The 17,468-nt window shown below is 47.9% G+C and overlaps 2 protein-coding genes across 6 annotated transcripts; one reads left to right on the top strand and one right to left on the bottom strand.

Moving 5' to 3' along the window:
• Positions 1-2,161: 2,161 nt before the first annotated feature.
• Phkg2 (phosphorylase kinase catalytic subunit gamma 2) lies at positions 2,162-12,139 on the top strand. Of its 2 annotated transcripts, none has more exons than XM_055627408.1 (10): positions 2,162-2,260; positions 2,623-2,735; positions 6,095-6,270; positions 6,529-6,583; positions 8,071-8,136; positions 8,211-8,374; positions 10,944-11,034; positions 11,119-11,272; positions 11,349-11,474; positions 11,565-12,139. In XM_055627408.1, the coding sequence occupies exons 2-10, from the start codon at positions 2,641-2,643 to the stop codon at positions 11,856-11,858; spliced, it is 1,221 nt and encodes a 406-aa protein (XP_055483383.1). In that variant the 5' UTR covers positions 2,162-2,260; positions 2,623-2,640; the 3' UTR covers positions 11,859-12,139. The 2 variants fall into 2 exon arrangements, with proteins under 2 accessions (XP_055483383.1, XP_055483382.1); XM_055627407.1 differs by having other exon boundaries at positions 2,523-2,735.
• On the bottom strand, positions 12,126-17,467 carry Cfap119 (cilia and flagella associated protein 119). 4 transcript variants are annotated; one of them, XM_055627411.1, is made up of 9 exons: positions 16,802-17,467; positions 16,485-16,516; positions 15,699-15,764; positions 15,156-15,225; positions 14,337-14,407; positions 14,024-14,085; positions 13,869-13,929; positions 13,700-13,789; positions 12,126-12,422 (listed from the first exon to the last, which is right to left on the bottom strand). In XM_055627411.1, exons 1-9 carry the CDS (start codon positions 17,030-17,032, stop codon positions 12,173-12,175), a joined length of 933 nt encoding a protein of 310 aa, XP_055483386.1. In that variant the 5' UTR covers positions 17,033-17,467; the 3' UTR covers positions 12,126-12,172. The 4 variants fall into 4 exon arrangements, with proteins under 4 accessions (XP_055483386.1, XP_055483384.1, XP_055483385.1 ...); XM_055627409.1 differs by having other exon boundaries at positions 12,179-12,422; positions 14,024-14,140; positions 15,156-15,325; XM_055627410.1 differs by having other exon boundaries at positions 12,179-12,422; positions 14,024-14,140; positions 15,131-15,225.
• Between the last annotated feature and the right edge of the window lies 1 nt (position 17,468).

Raw genomic sequence — 17,468 nt, 5'->3', positions numbered from 1 at the left:
AAAAGTTATTTCCTGTTCAAGCAGTTCAGATATAGTTTTCCCTGATTATCATAGCTGCCTGTACTAGACTGTTAACTAAGTGCCCCAAACTGTATGCTGTCTACTCAGAAGCTAGTGTGCAAGGAAACAGTTGCTTGTCTTTGCCTCTTTGTAATACCTCCTTACACAGCAAGTTATGAATCTGAGCCTCCGCTGTGTCTTATTGTCCACAGAACTGCCATTACAGCCTGTTTACCGCCCCCCCCCCCATTAAACACATGATACTTTGAGGGGTGCAACATTTATTCTACCACATCAGCCATTTTGGAGTGTCCCCATACTTGGAGAGATGGCAGCTGATCACTCTGGACTTTCCTCCCAAAGATGCCCTCTTTGCAGGATTCAGAATCTTTTTATTCATTGCAGTGAACATGCATCTGCCACCACAGTAAGGTAGCACACAATTCCCTACCACACAGAGACAGGATAATCCTACCAGTGTTTCCCCTACTGATGCTCTATTCTCAGACCAATTTCAGATGCATGTCTGGTTCCCATAGTGGGGCTATGGAACTACAGCTCCCTATTCACACGTCAGTTTTGTCTGACTTTTTCTGGAGACAATGTGAATAAGCATCTATTTACCCCAGATAGGTCTCTAGCCATACATCAAAGAAGTCCACTAACCACTGAGTTTATGAGGTTTTGTACAGGAACATGACTCAAAGGCTGCTGTATCACCCTTTCTCCTGTACTCACATTGTGAATAATTTATATGCTTTCCTGACTTTTATACCCATCTGTTTTTTACTATTTTATTTTTCAGTGCTTGGAGTCACCTTGGCCATGTTCATGCTGAGAAAGAATTCAACAACTAAGCTATATCCCAAGTCCTACTGTCATCTTTAAAATATGTTCATGAACATGTAGTATAACCCACAGATTTTAAGCCTGTGGAGTGAATGGAACATCAGGAGGCCCATATTGTGATTACTAAGTCATTGTTCTTTTCCTTGGTCATTTTTCCCAAAGATGCATGATTCCTTTATTGGTGACTAATAGAAATCATTATATTCTGTGTGTTTCCTAGACTCTGTTTCAGGGCCTTTTCAGAGATCAAACTTAAAAACTTTTTAATCTATTTTTCATCATTGTTCTAATTTTACCTGTACGGTTCTTCTAGTTCCAGATTCCATATTCTCACAGGCAGACTCGTGGTTCCTAATTTTATGAATATTTTTAATTGGACTAATTTCAGAATAATTCCTATATACCAACAATAAACTTACTTAGGAAAGTTAAATTTTTTTTTTTTTCTGCAACTTAAGCCTGATGAGAAATCAGTGCTTTAAGAGTGATAGAAAACCAAGGCACTCTATAGAAGTTACTTGTTTTCATTACAGAAAAAGCTGTTGAAAGATCATTCTGAAGTCCAGGAGTCCTGCATGCTTTTAATCCCAGCACTGAGGAGACAGAGGCTGGTTGATCTTTGGGAGTTCCAGCCCAGCATGGTCTACACAGCGAATTCCGGGCAAACGAAGGCTACATAGTGAGACACTGTCTAAAAAGCAAAATGCTGGAATCTCAAGGATTTTGCTTTTTGTTCATTGCTGTTAGTCCAGTGTCTAGGTCTTAGGACTTAGCTGGCTGTGAAGTCACTCCTCTGCCTTACTACCTGGTGTACTTAAAGCAGGAGAAACTGGTAAAGTGTATACAAAGACTGTGCCCCAAAGGAGCCTGCCACCCCAGGGGACGGCCTAATCCATACCACATGTTTTCTCTCAATAACCGCCCTGCCTGTCCTGGAACTCATTTTGTTGACGAGCCTGGCCAATTTTGGAACAGGCTCTTAACTATAATAAAGAGCCGAATTAAGATGAGAATTCCAGGAGGAACCTGAAAGGCCTTGCCCCAGACCAAGGCACAGCGAGCTACTGAAGAGACGTCATACTTCCGGTAACCTAACTTCCGTGTCCTCTGCCAGACCTGAGGCACCACCAGAGAAAACCAAATACTATGCATTGATTGGCTGCTTCTGAGGCGCCTCCTCATGGGGAAGACCTTTAGGGAACTTCTAGCTCCGACGTCCTGGCCTGCCCTGGAGTCGCCGCTTCCTATTGGACGACCACTTCCAATCGGCAGGGCTTCTAAAGCATTAGTTCTCAAGCAGCGGGAGCCATTGGCTGCACTGACGGGGCGGAGCATTTAGGTCACTGTTGGAGTCCTTCGGCTTAAAGCAAAGGAGTGGACGCGAGCCACGCGGCTGGGGGTCTTTGCACAGGTTAGACTGTGCCACCACCATCCCCCGCCCTGCCCGCACGGGGTCACCCTGCACGAGACCCTGCGCCTCCTCCCAGTGGTCGCCAAGTGCGCTTGCGCGGTAACAGCCGCCCGCACTTGTGCCATTTCCCCTTTCTTCCAAGCCACCTTTCCCCTTTCCCTTCCCTGTCCCCTTCCCTGCCCTTGCTACCCTTTCTTTCCCCTAAGCCCATCGTTTTTGTCGCCAGATCCTGATCCTTCCCCTACCCCATTCCCAATCCCAGGACCCTGGCGCCCCAGCCTCAGTTGCTGCATCCCCGGGAGCCAAGATGTACATCGTCTCAGAACCTGTGGACCTCACTACCCTCCATTTCCTCCATGCAGACCCCCACATCCCTCAGAATGACGTTGGACGTGGGGCCGGAGGATGAGTTGCCTGACTGGGCTGCGGCCAAAGAGTTTTACCAGAAGTACGACCCTAAGGACATCATTGGCAGGTGAGCCTTGGCAGGGGAATACAGAGGTCCAGAGAAGTCAGATCCCAGCTAGGGATAAACGCTTCCTCCTGAAGGCTGGCTCCTTGGGAAATGGTCAATGGAAAACAGTTCTGAGTTAAACCTAGTTTTTCTATAAGCATTTCAGTTACAGTGCCTGAAAGGAAGCACGTGGGAATTTTGAAGATATCCCGCTGGCTAGGTAGGGTCTATATAAAAACTACTGTGGGCCGGGTGGTGGAGGCGCTCACCTTTACTCTTAGCCGAGTCAGGTGCACCTCCGAGCTCAACACCAGCCTGTTTTATACAGGGAGTTCCAGGACAGCTAGGGATACAACAGAGAAACCCTGTCTGGGGGAGGGCTGAGCTGCTGTGGTCGCCACCCCCTCACGTGCTTCTGTGGATTTTTGTTAGAAGCTTAGTATATTGGTTATGTGTGTCAGGCACGAAGGATACCAGGGAAAGGTGTGACAGGAACCCATAAAGTTCTGTCTTGGAGTTTACATTCTAACAATAGGGACATAATGAAAACAAGATGAAGATCAATGCAAACGATCAAGGAGCTTTAGGAAACATGAGAAAATGACAGGAAGGGGCGGGTCTTGGGAGGGCGGTTTGTTGTGCTGCAGGCTATCAACTTGAAAGGAGGAGCATGAAGTGTTTGAGGGAGAGTAGTGATATAATTCTACTTCAATTCAAAATATTTTATATAAAATATAAAAGAAAAAAGAGGGAAAAAAACATGAAATCTTAATTCCTTTTGCCTAAGAACTATACACCAAATGACCTCAGTTTGTGGTCCTGCTATTTCATCTGTGCTTCAGTTAACTTGTTGGCTATTTGCTGAATCTTTTATTACTTATTAGTGTGTGTGTGTGTGTGTGTGTGTGTGTGTGTGTGTGTGTGTGTGGTGCATGTGTGGAGGCCAGAGGACAACTCTTATGGAGTCGGTTCTCTCCTTTCACCCTTAAACGGGTTCTGGGGATCAAACTGAGGTCATCAGGCTTGCACTGCAAGCACTTTATCAACTGAGCCCTCTCGTTGCCCCACCAAGTTCTTTTAACACTAAACTTTTATCCATGAAGGATCTGGTACATTTGGAAAAGTGATTTATTAAAAGTATGGAGACGGGAGGTGATAGTGCACGCCTTTAATCACATACTCAGATTGAGCTCTGAGTCTGAGGCCAGCCTGGTTTCCAGAGAGAGCTCCAGTGCAACCAGGGCTACACAGAGAAACCCTGTCTCGGGGCGTGGGGGTGAAAGGTTAGAGTTGATTCCTGGGGCTGGGGCAGAATCACAAGACCACATTCCTTCAGAGCAGAGGGCTAGCCCAGAGGCTAGAGCAGAGGGCTAGCCCAGAGGCTAGGGTAGACCCACATTCCTTTCAGATAATGGGCCAGCAGCAGCCCCCACCAGATAAACCTCAGGGTATGACTGGAATCACATGGCCCCTAAGAACTAGAGGTCAGATGTCTCCCAGGTAGCTAGGCCCGACCCTTAGCAGTCTTGGTGCCTAAAAATAGACCAATCATTTTAAAGGTCAGCTTCCCTAGAGACCACCCTGCTTGTGTTTTGTTCCTCTTACCAATCCTGCAATGCCAAGGCTTGTACTACCCCACTGGCGTTTTTGTTCCCTTAAAAACCTTGATCTCCCGGAGCCGGGGGTTGCTTGCCCAAATGTCTTTGTAAAGGGCAGCCACCCGGGCTTGAGCTTGTAATAAAAAGACCCTCATGTGTTTTGCAACAGAGTCGATTCCTGTAGATCTTTTGGGGGCTCTCGAACTGGGTGTAACATTGGGAGGAAGGCTGGCCTCAAACTCGGAGTTCTACCTACCTCTGCCTCCAATTGCTAGGATTAAAAGTGTGTGCCATACGTTCCGTCTTGAAATTAACTGTGAGATACTTTCAAAATTATCTAACGCCCTGTTATCAAAAAGATGAAATGCTAATAGGCTTCCTGGCATTCTGGTTCTTACAGTCTTTTTACCCCTCTTCCACAATGCATATACATACACATACACACATACATACATACATACATACATACATACATACACACACACACACACACATTCCTGCTTACATACATAGTATACATACATACAACATGCACTCTGAGTTTGAGGCCAGCCTAGTCAGACTAATACAGTGAAGCTGTTTAGAGAGAAAGGGGCCGGGGTGAATAAGGTGTCACCAAAACCAAAACGAAGATAAACAGATAGCTTGGTGGCAGGTAGAGTGCTTGCTTGGCATATGTGAAGCCCTGAGTTCAATCCCTAGCACTTGACAAGGAGAGAGGAAAGAAAAGACAGTTGCTCTTGTTAACTAATGAGCTGGGAAGTTTTTAAACCCTGAGCAATAAGATCGGATCTATGTTTAGAAAGTTAATTGAGAAGCTGTGTGTTGAGGTGATGAGAGCCTTAGCAGCTGGGAAGAGAAGAAGGCGGCTCTTATAGGTATCCAAATAAGGAAGGTAAGGTCTGAGCCACGGCAGTGAGTGCACTGGGGTGAGGCCATAGGACATAGACTGGAGACCCCTGCAAAGTACGTTAGGATGTGGTTGGGTAGGAGTGGGGGGGGGGTCAGCTGGGAGTGTGAACAGCGAGGGCCTTGACTGGTAAGAATACAGAGATAGAGGTGTTACAGGTTCAGCAAGCACAGCGCCCCAAGGCATTCTCCCAGCCCAAGGCTGACCTTCAAGAAGCACTCAGAGAACAGGGCACTGGAGGCTGTCAGCAGAAAAAAGATTGGGCTTTGAGTCTTTTGTTTCGTTTTTTGAGATAGGGTTTCTCTGTGTGTAGCCTTGGCTGTCCTGGACTTGCTTTGTAGACAGGCTGACCTCGAACTCTCAGAGCTCTGCCTGCCTCTGCCTCCCAAGTGCTGGGATCACAGGTGTGCACCACATGCCCAGGTGGGCTTTGTGTCTTGAGACTTGCATTCCCCCTTGCAATGATTTAGAATCTTACTAGAAAGGCTTAATTACTAGAGAGTAAGGGCCCTTAAAGTAAGAGGCGTAGAGGATGCTTGAGGAGGGAGAGAACAGGTGGCGTTGGTGGAGGTGGCATTTAGTCTGCTCCAGGTGACTTGACCCTTTGAACTTCCTGAAATTAGAAGATGCCCAGTAAAGTTTATTAAAGATGAGTAATGGTAGCCACATGTGATGGCGCACACCTTTAATCTCAGCACTCAGGGAGGCAGAGGTAGGTGGATCTCTGTGAGTTTGAAGTCAGGATGGTCTAAATAGTGATTTTCAGAACAACGAAGGCTATATAGTGGGGGGAAAAAAGTGAGAGGGAGAAAAAGAAAAAGGGTGAGAGGGAGTGTGGGAGGCCTGACTTGGCTATCCTTTGATTCTGCCAGAGGAGTCAGCTCCGTGGTCCGCCGCTGTGTCCATCGGGCTACTGGTGAGGAGTTCGCAGTGAAGATCATGGAAGTGACAGCTGAGCGGCTGAGTGCTGAGCAGCTGGAGGAGGTGCGGGAAGCCACCCGGCGAGAGATGCACATCCTTCGCCAGGTCGCTGGCCACCCCCATATCAGTGAGGCTGCATTCCCTGCCCCTGCTGGCTGACAGCCCCAGCCCTAATCCACACCCTAGAATTACCTAGGTCTCTCTGCTCTTCCTCCTCGCTCTTTCTGCCTCCAAAGTGGCCAGTCTCTGGGTCCCTGTAGCCTCCGTGGAACTCCTTCCTTCCCAGTGTAGTAATAGTCTAGTGTTGCCTTTGGGTGGAAAAGCACCTGTGATGCGTATCTGCTCCTTTCCAGCTCTCTCTCTGCCTTTCTGCCTCTTTCCCCAGTCACTCTCATCGATTCCTACGAGTCTTCTAGCTTCATGTTCCTGGTGTTTGACCTGTGAGTATCACCCTGCTCATCTGGGATGCCGGTTTCTTGCCTCTGTGTGTGGCCCCAGGGTTATAGCTCTGTGGGCAGGAGACCACTCTGTTTACACCTACTCAGCTCCTGCCAGGTCTCTCTATTCTGCGGAGGCCCAGCCCTTCTCCTTAGGTGCCATTATTGACAAAAATACTTAAGAACAGCAGTAACCGATCAAATGGCAAGAGTTCTAATGACCAAAGGGGTCCCTGTCCCAATCCCTGTGGTTTTAAAGTGATGAGGAGGGGAAACACTAGGTACCAAGTATTCAGCAATGAACTAACTCCTTGTAAAAGTCTCTCCACAGTCCTCCTTATTAACACATTGCACTGCTGTCCCTCTGCCTGTTGGCTCTTTTCTTTTGGTTAATCCGTAGCTGATGTTATATGTCACATGATAGTGCAAACTAATTGCAAAGGTATTTCAAGGGTATGATTTAGCCAGGCATCATGCATGTAATCCCAGTACTCCAGAGGCTGAGGCAGGAGGATTGCAAATTCAAGGCTAGCATAAACTGTGTACCACAACACTGTATCTAGGAGAAGAAGGAATAATCTAAATACTAAAGACTATATCTGGGAAAGGAGGGAATAATCTTAATACTAAAGAGACCTTCAGAAAAATTTCACAAAGCTCTCTGTAAAAATCTAAGGAGAAATAGGAAATATCTGTTCATTGTCCTACAGAGTTGATGGACAATGACAGTCTGTTTTGAGTATTGATTACCATTTTAATTATAACCTCAATTTTATCTGTTTATGTATTTATTTTGTTTTTTGAAACAGGACCTCACTTTGTAGCCCTGGCTGGTCTGGTCTTTAACTTACAAAGCTCCACCTGCCTCTGTCTTCCAAGTGCTGAGATTAAAGGTATGTGCCATCACAGCCCAGCTGTAACCTCAATTTTGTTTTTTTGAGACAGTTTCTCTGTATAGTCCTGGCTGCCCTGGAACTTGTTCTGTAGACCAGGTTGGCTTCGAACTCATAGAGATCTACTTGCCTCTGCCTCTCAAGTACTGGGATTAAAGGTGTGCACCACCATTTCCAGGCTGTAACCTCAGTTTTAAAGGATGCTATAATAAGCAAATTCCAAAATCATTCTACCTTTTTATAACTGTTAATTGAACTTTTGGCCTGAATTCTAAATACTGACTTGAAGTCTTTTGCAGCCTTGGCTATCCTGGGCTCACTTTGTCGATCAGGCTGGCCTTGCATTCACAGAGATCCACCTGCCTCTACCCCTGAGTGCTGGGGTTACAGTCATGAGCCACTGTGCCTGGCTCATTAAGGATATTTCATCCATCAACCCACTTAGTCAAACTGCCCCTGGGATCCAGTTCACTCCGGAATACTGTCTCCTAAGGTCCTTCTGCTGGCCACAGACGAAACTCTCCTCACTAGCCTTGTCACCTTCGCAGACTCCAGTAGGGTGCATCTGCCTCTTCTTCCCCTCCCCTAATTCCTTAGGATGCGGAAAGGAGAGCTGTTTGACTATCTCACAGAGAAGGTGGCCCTCTCAGAAAAGGAAACCAGGTATTGGTAGAGCCTAATGCCCTGGGATGTGCAGGGGAGTGGCACAGGGAGAAACAGGAGTCTGCCTCACCCAGGTCCATCATGAGGTCTCTGCTGGAAGCAGTGAGCTTTCTCCATGCCAACAACATTGTACACCGGGACCTGAAGCCTGAGAATATTCTCCTAGATGACAACATGCAGATTCGCCTTTCAGATTTTGGGTTCTCCTGCCATTTGGAACCTGGGGAAAAGCTTCGAGGTAAAGAAACAAGACACCTTAAGAGGCTTGGGAGGGAGGTTGGCTGGCCAGGTTGAGAACGGAGTCCCAGATGCCAAGGAAAGAGGGTATACTTGCTGCTGAGCACCTTCTTGATGCAAAGGCTTTGTGCAACTCAGTGGACTTCTTTAAGAACCTTGGAGAATAGAGATGGATAAGCAGAGGACCTTGCCAGGAAAGCTAGAAGAAAGGAACAGTGTTCAACCTGAGGGATGCACAGAGGAGGCCTCCAGAGCTGGGCTTGGAGTTGGGAGGAAAGATAGATTAGGGCAAGAAGGGCCCAGCAGCTTGAAGTGTTGATAAAACAAGACCTCTACGAGGTGCTTCAGATGCTGTGAGGAGCCTGGGATGTCCAGCCAGGCTTGTGTAACATCTCATCTGGGATCCTGGGAGCCAGAGCTTGTACTGTGTTATGCATTCCTTATAATAAATTTTTCTGGGACTGGGAAGATGGCCCAGTGGGTAAAAGCTCTTGCCATGCAAGTTTTAGGACCAGAGTTCAGATGCCAGCAACCATGGAAATACCAGCATGGAAACTGGCTAATTACCTAAATACAAAAAGTAGAAAGTAATTGAGGAAGATGCTCAACCTCAGCCTTGGGCCTATACATGTGTCACACACACACACACATTTCTAATGCAGTAGTCCCAACAGCTATTCATAAGCTATCTTGTCCTTTATGGTTTTGTACTGTGTACATGAATAGGAAACAGTGGGCATTTACCATGGGGCAAATGCCATACCACATCTCTGTGCTGTGGCTTACTGACCTAACAGTATTTCTTCTCAATAGTATCAGTGTCTCTGTTTTATGACTAGACATGAGGCCATAATGACTTGCCCAGAGCCTGAACTTGAACCTAGGCAGTCTTACATAAACTGTGGCCTCCGGGTACTCTGCAGTATTGTGCTTCTTCCCTTCAGCTCCCACTTCCACCTCCTTTTGGTAGACTTTTGCCCTGCCAGCATTATCCTCCTCCTTAACTTGAGTGATTCAAGTCTAGGGTTTTTTGTTTGTTTCACATGACTTACACTCTGGTATTTCTTACTGACTTCCTGGAAGATAATGACCTTGGGAAAGGTACATCAATACTTGTGTTCCCAAAAGTCCTTTTCAATTTAGGCTTATTAAGTTCTCTTGGAAGTATAACATGGAATAGTTTGGAATTTCTAAAATAAAAAAATTGTTGGGGCTGGAGAAATGGCTCAGTGGTTAGAGCACTGTCTGCTCTTCCAAAGGACCCAGGTTCAAGTCCCAGCACCCACATGGGAACTCACAACTGTCTGTAATACCAACTCCAAAGGATCTGACACCTTCACACTAATGCACATAACATAAAAACTAAAAAAAAAAAAAAAAAAAAAAAAAAAAAAAAAAAAAAGGAAAAAAAAATTGTCACCTGGAACAGTAAAAAAAATAGAGATTATATTAAGTGCTGAAGGAACCTGAGTTGTAGGAACCTGACTTGACTCTGATGCCTTGATAGAGAATCAAGGAAGGGGTTTTGGGTTTGGTTTGAGACAGGGTCTCTACATGTAGCCATGTCTGTCCTGGAACTAGCTCTGTAGACCAGAGTAGATCATGTAGACCACAGCTAGCTCAAGAAATGGGTTTAAACAGGGACCACCTCAGATGTTCTTTAAGAAACTCCAGGTTTGTGCTGGGCTTGGTGGTGCATACACCTTTACTCCCAGCACTTGGGAGGCAGAGGCAGGCAGATCTCAAGTTCAAGGCCAGCCTGACCTACAGAGTGAGTCCAGGACAGCCAGGGCTGTTGCACAGAAAAACCCTGTCTCAAAAAACAAAACAAAAAAAAAACGAAGGAAGGAACTCCAGGCTTGTGCTGGTCATGGCAGCACACTCCTTTACTCCCAGCATTTAGGAAGCAGAGGCAGGCAGATTTTTCTGAGTTCAAGACCACCCTGGTCCACATAATGAGTTCTAAGCCAGCCAAGGCCACATGGTGAGATCCTGTCTGGGGAAAAAAAAAAAAAAGAAAAATCTCGGGCTGGGGGTGGGGGGTAGTTTGGTGGTAAGATGCTTGCTTAGCATGTGTGAAACTGTAGGTACAATCCCAGACACTGGGGGGAAAAAATCCTGTCTTTCAAATTCAAGAGAACCAAAAAGAACCTCATAAACCTATGAAGAGGAACTTAAGAAAGGAAGAATGGGCTTGGCAGAAAGCACCACAGCAGAGCTTGGAATTTTGCTTTTCACGTGTATTATGTATCTGATAATGTGGTAAAACAAGCTGTTGAGATGAGTGAGTAGCTTGGCTTGAAGGTGGAGGAGGTGAATGATGTGCTTGAGTATGAGCTTGAAGTCATTCTCAAGCTTAGTTTTCCAAAGAAGGGCACCACAAGCTTTGGTGGGAATTTAACTGGTTAGCTAGGGGCATGGCCTTGTTCTGAGGCTGAGCAGGAAACTCAGGAGCAGACAGGGAATGGTCATGCTCTTGCAAAATTGAATAGGTTCCAACAGAGATCTGGTGTTTGGGGCTCTGGAGGAGGTTAGTGGTATTGCCTCAGTCTTCTGCTCTCTCTCCCCAGAGTTGTGTGGGACTCCAGGATATCTAGCACCAGAGATCCTTAAATGCTCCATGGATGAAACCCACCCAGGCTATGGCAAGGAAGTTGACCTGTGAGTTTCTGTCACCCCTTCCCCTTCTGTGTGTCACATCCTTGCTTGTTACCTAGGCCAGTCTAACCATGGTCTCATTCTCAGCTGGGCCTGTGGGGTGATCTTGTTCACACTTCTGGCTGGCTCGCCACCATTCTGGCACCGCCGCCAAATCCTGATGCTACGTATGATCATGGAAGGCCAGTACCAGTTTAGCTCACCTGAGTGGAATGATCGTTCAGACACTGTCAAAGATCTGGTGAGTAGGGGCCATGAGAAGATACTAGGGAAGACCCAGGATCTCATCTGACTCTGATGCTATAAGGTTTCTCTAGATCTCAAAGCTGCTGCAGGTGGATCCTAAGGAACGCTTAACAGCTGGGCAAGCCCTACAGCACCCCTTCTTTGAGCGCTGTGAAGGCAGCCAATCTTGGGCCCTCACACCTCGCCAACGGTTCCGGGTAAGCCTCACTTAGCAGGGTCTGCACCTGGACCTTGACCTTTTCCCTCTGCTGGATGTTTTACTGGGCTAACACTGTCCCTTTTCTCAGGTGGCAGTGTGGACAATACTGGCTGCTGGACGAGTGGCCTTGAGCACTCACCGTTTACGATCACTAACCAAAAATGCACTATTGAGGGACCCCTATGCACTGCGGCCAGTTCGGCGCCTCATTGACAACTGTGCCTTCCGGCTCTACGGGCACTGGGTGAAGAAGGGTGAGCAGCAGAACCGGGCAGCCCTCTTCCAGCACCAGCCTCCTAGGCCTTTCCCTGTTGTGGCCACTGAAGAGGAAGGAGACTCCAACACTGTCACAGAGAACGAGGCTACATTAGTGCAGAGCTAGGACCTCAGAAAGCATGACTCTCCAGAAGGAGTTGGGTTTTCTTTTGTTTTTGTTTTTTTGATCATTCCAACCTGTTGAGACTCTGACCTTAGCCCTGCCTTGCCAAGCCTACCACTGATAATGCTGCTTGTCACAGAAAAAGCCCTCTACTCCTACCTATTCTGGACTTGAAGATCAGGGCTGACATGGAAGGGAGCCTCTTCCAATATTGTGCCTGGCCTTGTCATCGCTGTCCATGCTGCATCTGAAATAAAGCCTGCTACAAGCTTGGGAGAGCCAGGGCCCATGTCTGCTATCTAGTTTCGTAGGGAAACTCAGAAGGTACTCGTGAAGGTGGGGGGTGGGGTGCTCTGGCCCAGGTCTTTATTGGAGAAAATGCTGGGGATCACTTGAGCTTGTTCTTGCCTTTGCTGGGATGTGACTGATGGGGCCGCTCCAGTGCAGCCAGTTTGCTGCTCAGCCTTTCCTCGCTCTCCTTGAGCCGTTCCTCCACCAGTTGCTGGAGCTGCCCCAGCTCCTTGCTCAGCTGGCTCTTGATATAGGTTTGGAGGACATCCACCACACCTACAGGGAGAGAGGAGGGTCAGGAGAGGTATTATCTGGGGATGAGCTATGCAAGGGGCAGTGCTGCTTCAATTTAGGAACTGTCAGCCATCTCTTCTGAGACAGACAGCTGGGCAGAGTGGCCAAACTGCACTCTGGGTTCTAATTCTGACTGCACTGTCATCGACTTAGCCCACTCAACAGCTTCTTTGTGTAAACATGGATAGTAATGATAACTTGATGGTAGGATTGAGTTCATATGCACGTGTTTAAACTGGGCATCCTGGGACCTGATATTCCAGATCTGCACTTGTCATTGTAAACCACTCTCCCATCACTCTCTTTCTGGCCAGCTTTTCTAAACACAGCACCCCCAGCATTATACACTTATCTGGACTTTTGAATAGGAATTAGAGAGGGGACATGGGACTGGAGAAATGGCTCAGTGGCTTAAGGGACTGGTTGCTCTTCCAGAGAATCTGAATGCAATTGTCAGCACCCACGTGGTGGTTCACAAGCATCTGTAACTCCAGTTCTAAGGGGATTCAAGGCCCTCTTCTGACCTGTGGGTGCTGCACACATGGGATGCATAAATACACATGTAAGCAAAACTCCCAAATACATGAAATAAAAACAAATAAATCTCAAGAAATTTTAGGGGACACCAGAACTAAAACTAAGTCCTGGGCTGGGTATGGTGGAACACCTCATCACTCAGGAGTTTGAGCAGGGGGATCTTGAGTTCAAAGCCAGCCTGGGCTACACAAGAAGACCTTCTTTCAAAAACAAAAAAACAAGGGCTGGTGGATGGTTCAGTGGGTAAAAATGGGTTTGCTGTATAAGCCTGACAATCCAAGTTCAGTCCACATAAAGGTGGAAGGCGAGTTGACTCCAAAGGTCCTCTGATCTCTACACACACATTCTCATTCTGTCTCTAGTAAAACAAGACTGGCTGGGCTGTGATGGCACACGCCTTTAATCCCAGCACTCAGGAGGCAGAGGCAGGTGGATAGATCTCTTGAGTTCCAGGCCAGCCTGGTTTACAGTGTTTTCCAGGACAGGCAGGATTACAGAGACTGTCTCAAAAAAAAAAAAAAAAAAAAAAAAAAAAAGTGGGGTCCTGCTGAGGAGCTACAACTGAGTGGTAAAACACTTAATGCACATGGTTCTAATTTAATTCCCCAGCACTGCAAAACAAATGGCAGGGGGGAAAAAGCACAAAATGTTAAGTAGGCCCAAACCCTTCATTTGACCATGGCTCAGAATCCCAGGACACCTTAACCCCTCCACATGCTCACTTGGCTGTTGTTCTGTCTGGGCCACAGTTTCTGGTTCTTCCTCCTGTGGAATAGCCACTTGTTCTTCTGCCACCTCCTCGTAGTCTCTCTCTGTATGCCAAAAGCAGGAAGAGGCATTGGCCCCAGCCCTGGCCCAGTTCCAGTCTGGCCCATCCGTACCCCATCTTACCGTCTGGCCAGAGCTTGGGTGGCTGTAGCCCCATGTAAGACAGAGACAGGTCCAGCCGAACCTGGATAGACAAGGGAAGAGGGAGGCTGAGAGGACAGCACCTGCCATAAGAGAAAGGGGGAGACAGGTGGTCCCTCACCGCCTGCACACAGTACCTGGGGTGTGAAGACATATTTGTAGAGCTTGAAGTGGCGGAAGTAGGTGTTGACCACATAGTCTGCCAGGGACAACAGCTGCTGCTCTTTAAAGAGGTCGATGCTGAAAGGAGGCCGCTGTGACGGCAATCAGGATTAAGTGCCCTGACAACCTCCAGAAATCTAGCTAGCTCGCCCTCCCGGAAGGGCAGCTTTCTAGAGGCAGGGCAAACCCCAGGTGGCCTTCAGAGGAAGAGGAGGAGGGTGGTGGGAAGGAGAGCAGGATTTTGGGCTAGATCACAATTGAGGGAAGGCTCTTTCCCAGGGTACTGACCCTGACTCCATGGCAAAAGAGAATGCTGGTAAAGTAGTGGTAGCATTCCTCCACGTTGCCCAAAGGGGTAGCTGGAGGGAAACAAGGTGAAGCAGTCAGGTCGTTCCCGCTCTCCATCCTTTCATCCCACTCCTATGAGAGCACGGGATTCAGAAGGGGGCAATTCTAGGAGTAAGGCCTGGCCTATTTTGTTAATTCACTCCACAGATACCAAGTTCTCACTACATACTTTTCTAGGCACTGAAATCAAGACAAAGTCCTTCAGGAAGTTTTGTTTCTGGGACAGAGCTTCATTCTGTAGCTCCGAAACTCAGTGTATAACTCAAGTTGGCCTCAAACTGAGGGGATTGCTCCCACCTCTGCCTCCTGGCTGCAGCTGTTTCCGACTTGAGCCACTATACTTGGCATCAGGAAGCTACTTTGTGACAGGATGTCATGGTGTCCAGGGTGACCTTGAACTTGATTCTTCTGCCTCTATTTGCTAAGTGCTAGGATTACAGGTTTGTGCCACCTCACCTGATTTACACAGCGCTGGAATTAAACCCAGGGTTTTGCACTAGGCAAGCACTCTACTAAATCTATATTCCCCAGCCCCCTATTTAAATATTTCTCAGAACAGACCAATAACATTAGTGCCATGTATTTCATTTATTGATAAGGAGACATCTCAAAGGTGATAAACGGGGCACAATAATATTAATTATGGTGGAACTAGAATCCCAGACTTTGGTCTCCCTACTTCAGCTTCCCACAGTCACTTGTGCTAGCCCAGCCTCCTCTCCTGGGGCTCAAACCTTTTGGTGGCTGCCTCCCTCTCACCAACACAGGCCTTGTGAAGATCTTGGAGCAAGGCACAAGCTGCTGATGTCTGCTCTGGTGAAAAGGCCTGCTGGCGGCAGAAGAGTAATGCATGGGAAAAGAGGTCCAAGATAATGGCATCCCGAAGGCTCTGCTCTGGGTAGCCAAGCTCCAAGAGCTCAGCCAGAACCCTTGGGAGGAAGGGAGAGAGGGAGAGGAAGGCATGAGTGACAGCATGAGCTCCCCCAACCCCCCATGCCTTAGGATTTATCTTTATTATATGGGTGTTTTGCCTGCTTGTGTGCATGTGTAGCACATGCTTGTCTGGTACCTATGGAGGCCAGAAGAGCATGTTGGATCCTCTGGAACTGGAGTTACAGACTGTGGTACTGGGAACCAAACCTGGGTCCTCTGGAAGGACAGCCAGTGCTCTTTAACTGAGCCTCTGCAGCCCTGAACTTAAGCCTCCTCTCACCTCCATCACCTGACACTATAGGCTTTCCTTGTGCCACTCCTTGTGTTTCCCCTCCCAAGAGCTCTGTCTCTCCCAACTCAAATCCATACTCTCTCATCGCTTCCACAGTGGCTGCCTTATCCAGTTTGTGCATTGAATGGATGTCCAGGTACTTCCTGTAGGGAAAAAAATGAGACAAATCATTGATGGCTTGTACAGCTTCCCCGATGGAGCTGTGACTTCTAGAGCATCGGAATGGGCATCAGGAGTTGAGGCTTGGCTAATGTGCTAAGTACCCTTTGGCAAATTATTTTTTATGGGCCTCACTTTCACTGTAAATGAGGAATATCATGGTTTAGAATCTAAACTCTAGACAAACCCTTAGGAGACTTTTTTTTAATGTATAAACCCAATGCTTAGAAAACCTGAGTTCTGTCAGATGGTAGTGGCACATGCCTTTGATCCCAAACACTCGGAGGCAGGGGCAGGCAGAACTCAAGAGTTCAAGCCAGCTTGGTCTACATAGCACATTTTCTAGGGCAGCCAAAGCTACAAGGAGAAACCCTGTCTAAAAAAAAAACAACAAAAAAATCTTGAGTTCCTGTCTTGCTGTGTGTGTGTATGTGTGTGACCTTGATGATGTTCTCTTGGGCCTTGGTTTCAATCTACACAGCGCTCCTTCATGGCAGCTGTGATCCCCTGTTCCCTGTGTACACCCTTGGTCCTTCCCTCTCTTCTCACACTGCCACTTTAGCCTGAGGAACCTGGAACCCTGACTAATTACCTTGAGCATCTCTCGGTCTTTGTAAAATTGGGGTGCCCTGACTGGACGGAAAACCTTAAGGAAGTAATAAAAATGAGGGGCGGAACTTCTCCCCAGGGCTCTCCACACTCACCACATGCAGATCCTGGGCTTGGGTAGTGGTGGCTGTGGAGAGAAAACAGATTACGGAAAGAAGAGCTACTGCTACAGTATGCGACCCTGGTCTGCTACATCGTGAAAGTCTAACGGGTCTGAGTAGGCTCTAAGTTTATGTATAGCAAAGGGGTCAAGGCTGGACTTCGGTGGGCTCCAACTGCTATTTAGTACCCTATTTACAATCAGGGCAACTTCAGAAATGTCTCAAATGTTAGTAAACATAATGACTGGCAGCACCTTGCCGAGAAACCTTTTCTAAATATTCGCTAGCGGACAATTCTGTCCCTCCCTCACCGGGAACAAGTTGGCTGCAGCATCTTCAGCCCCTTCCACAGAGGTGGTGTCCACTGTGGCCGTGTCGGTCTGCACGTCTGTTCCCGTCCTCACGGCAGATTCCCCCACAGAACTGGGACTGCTCTCCAGTTCCTGCTGCAGTTTGGGAGGCTGTTCAGACTCCGACTGCGCCTTCATTCCCAGGATCTGGCTGGACTTCGGGGTGATCATCTCTTCGTCCTTCTTAGCCATAGTCAAGCGCTCTCCCGCTGAGCTCTGGGACAGCGAGCTATCCTACTGCAACGCCGGGACCTGCCCCTTCTAGCGGTTCTCCTGAGGCAGTGAAACTAGAAACAGCCAATCCGCAGGGGGCGTCTTCCCAATCTCGTCTCCCTGGTGACCGTTGTTAAGGAAAGTGGGCAAGCACACACGCCAATCATTGAGAAGACAGGGCGCATGCGTAGCAAGCTGCACGTGCCTCTTAAAAGTTGCTACAGGGGTGCTTTGCGGGGGGGTGTGTGTCAGTCTTTTTAAAGATTAATTTCAAACGGCCTGCGCGTGTCTGCTTGCCTGGGGGCGCACACGTGTAGAGGACGTTCGCGGGTGCCCGTGGAGGCCAGAAGAGGGCGACGGATGCCCGGGATCTGGAGTTGCAAAGGGTCGTGGACCCGGTAATAGCGGTAAAGGC

Source organism: Psammomys obesus, unplaced genomic scaffold, assembly GCF_907164565.1.
Source record: "Psammomys obesus unplaced genomic scaffold, mPsaObe1.curated_primary_1811, whole genome shotgun sequence".
Taxonomy (NCBI): Eukaryota; Metazoa; Chordata; class Mammalia; order Rodentia; family Muridae; genus Psammomys; species Psammomys obesus.
This window is presented reverse-complemented; position numbering and strand designations above follow the sequence as displayed.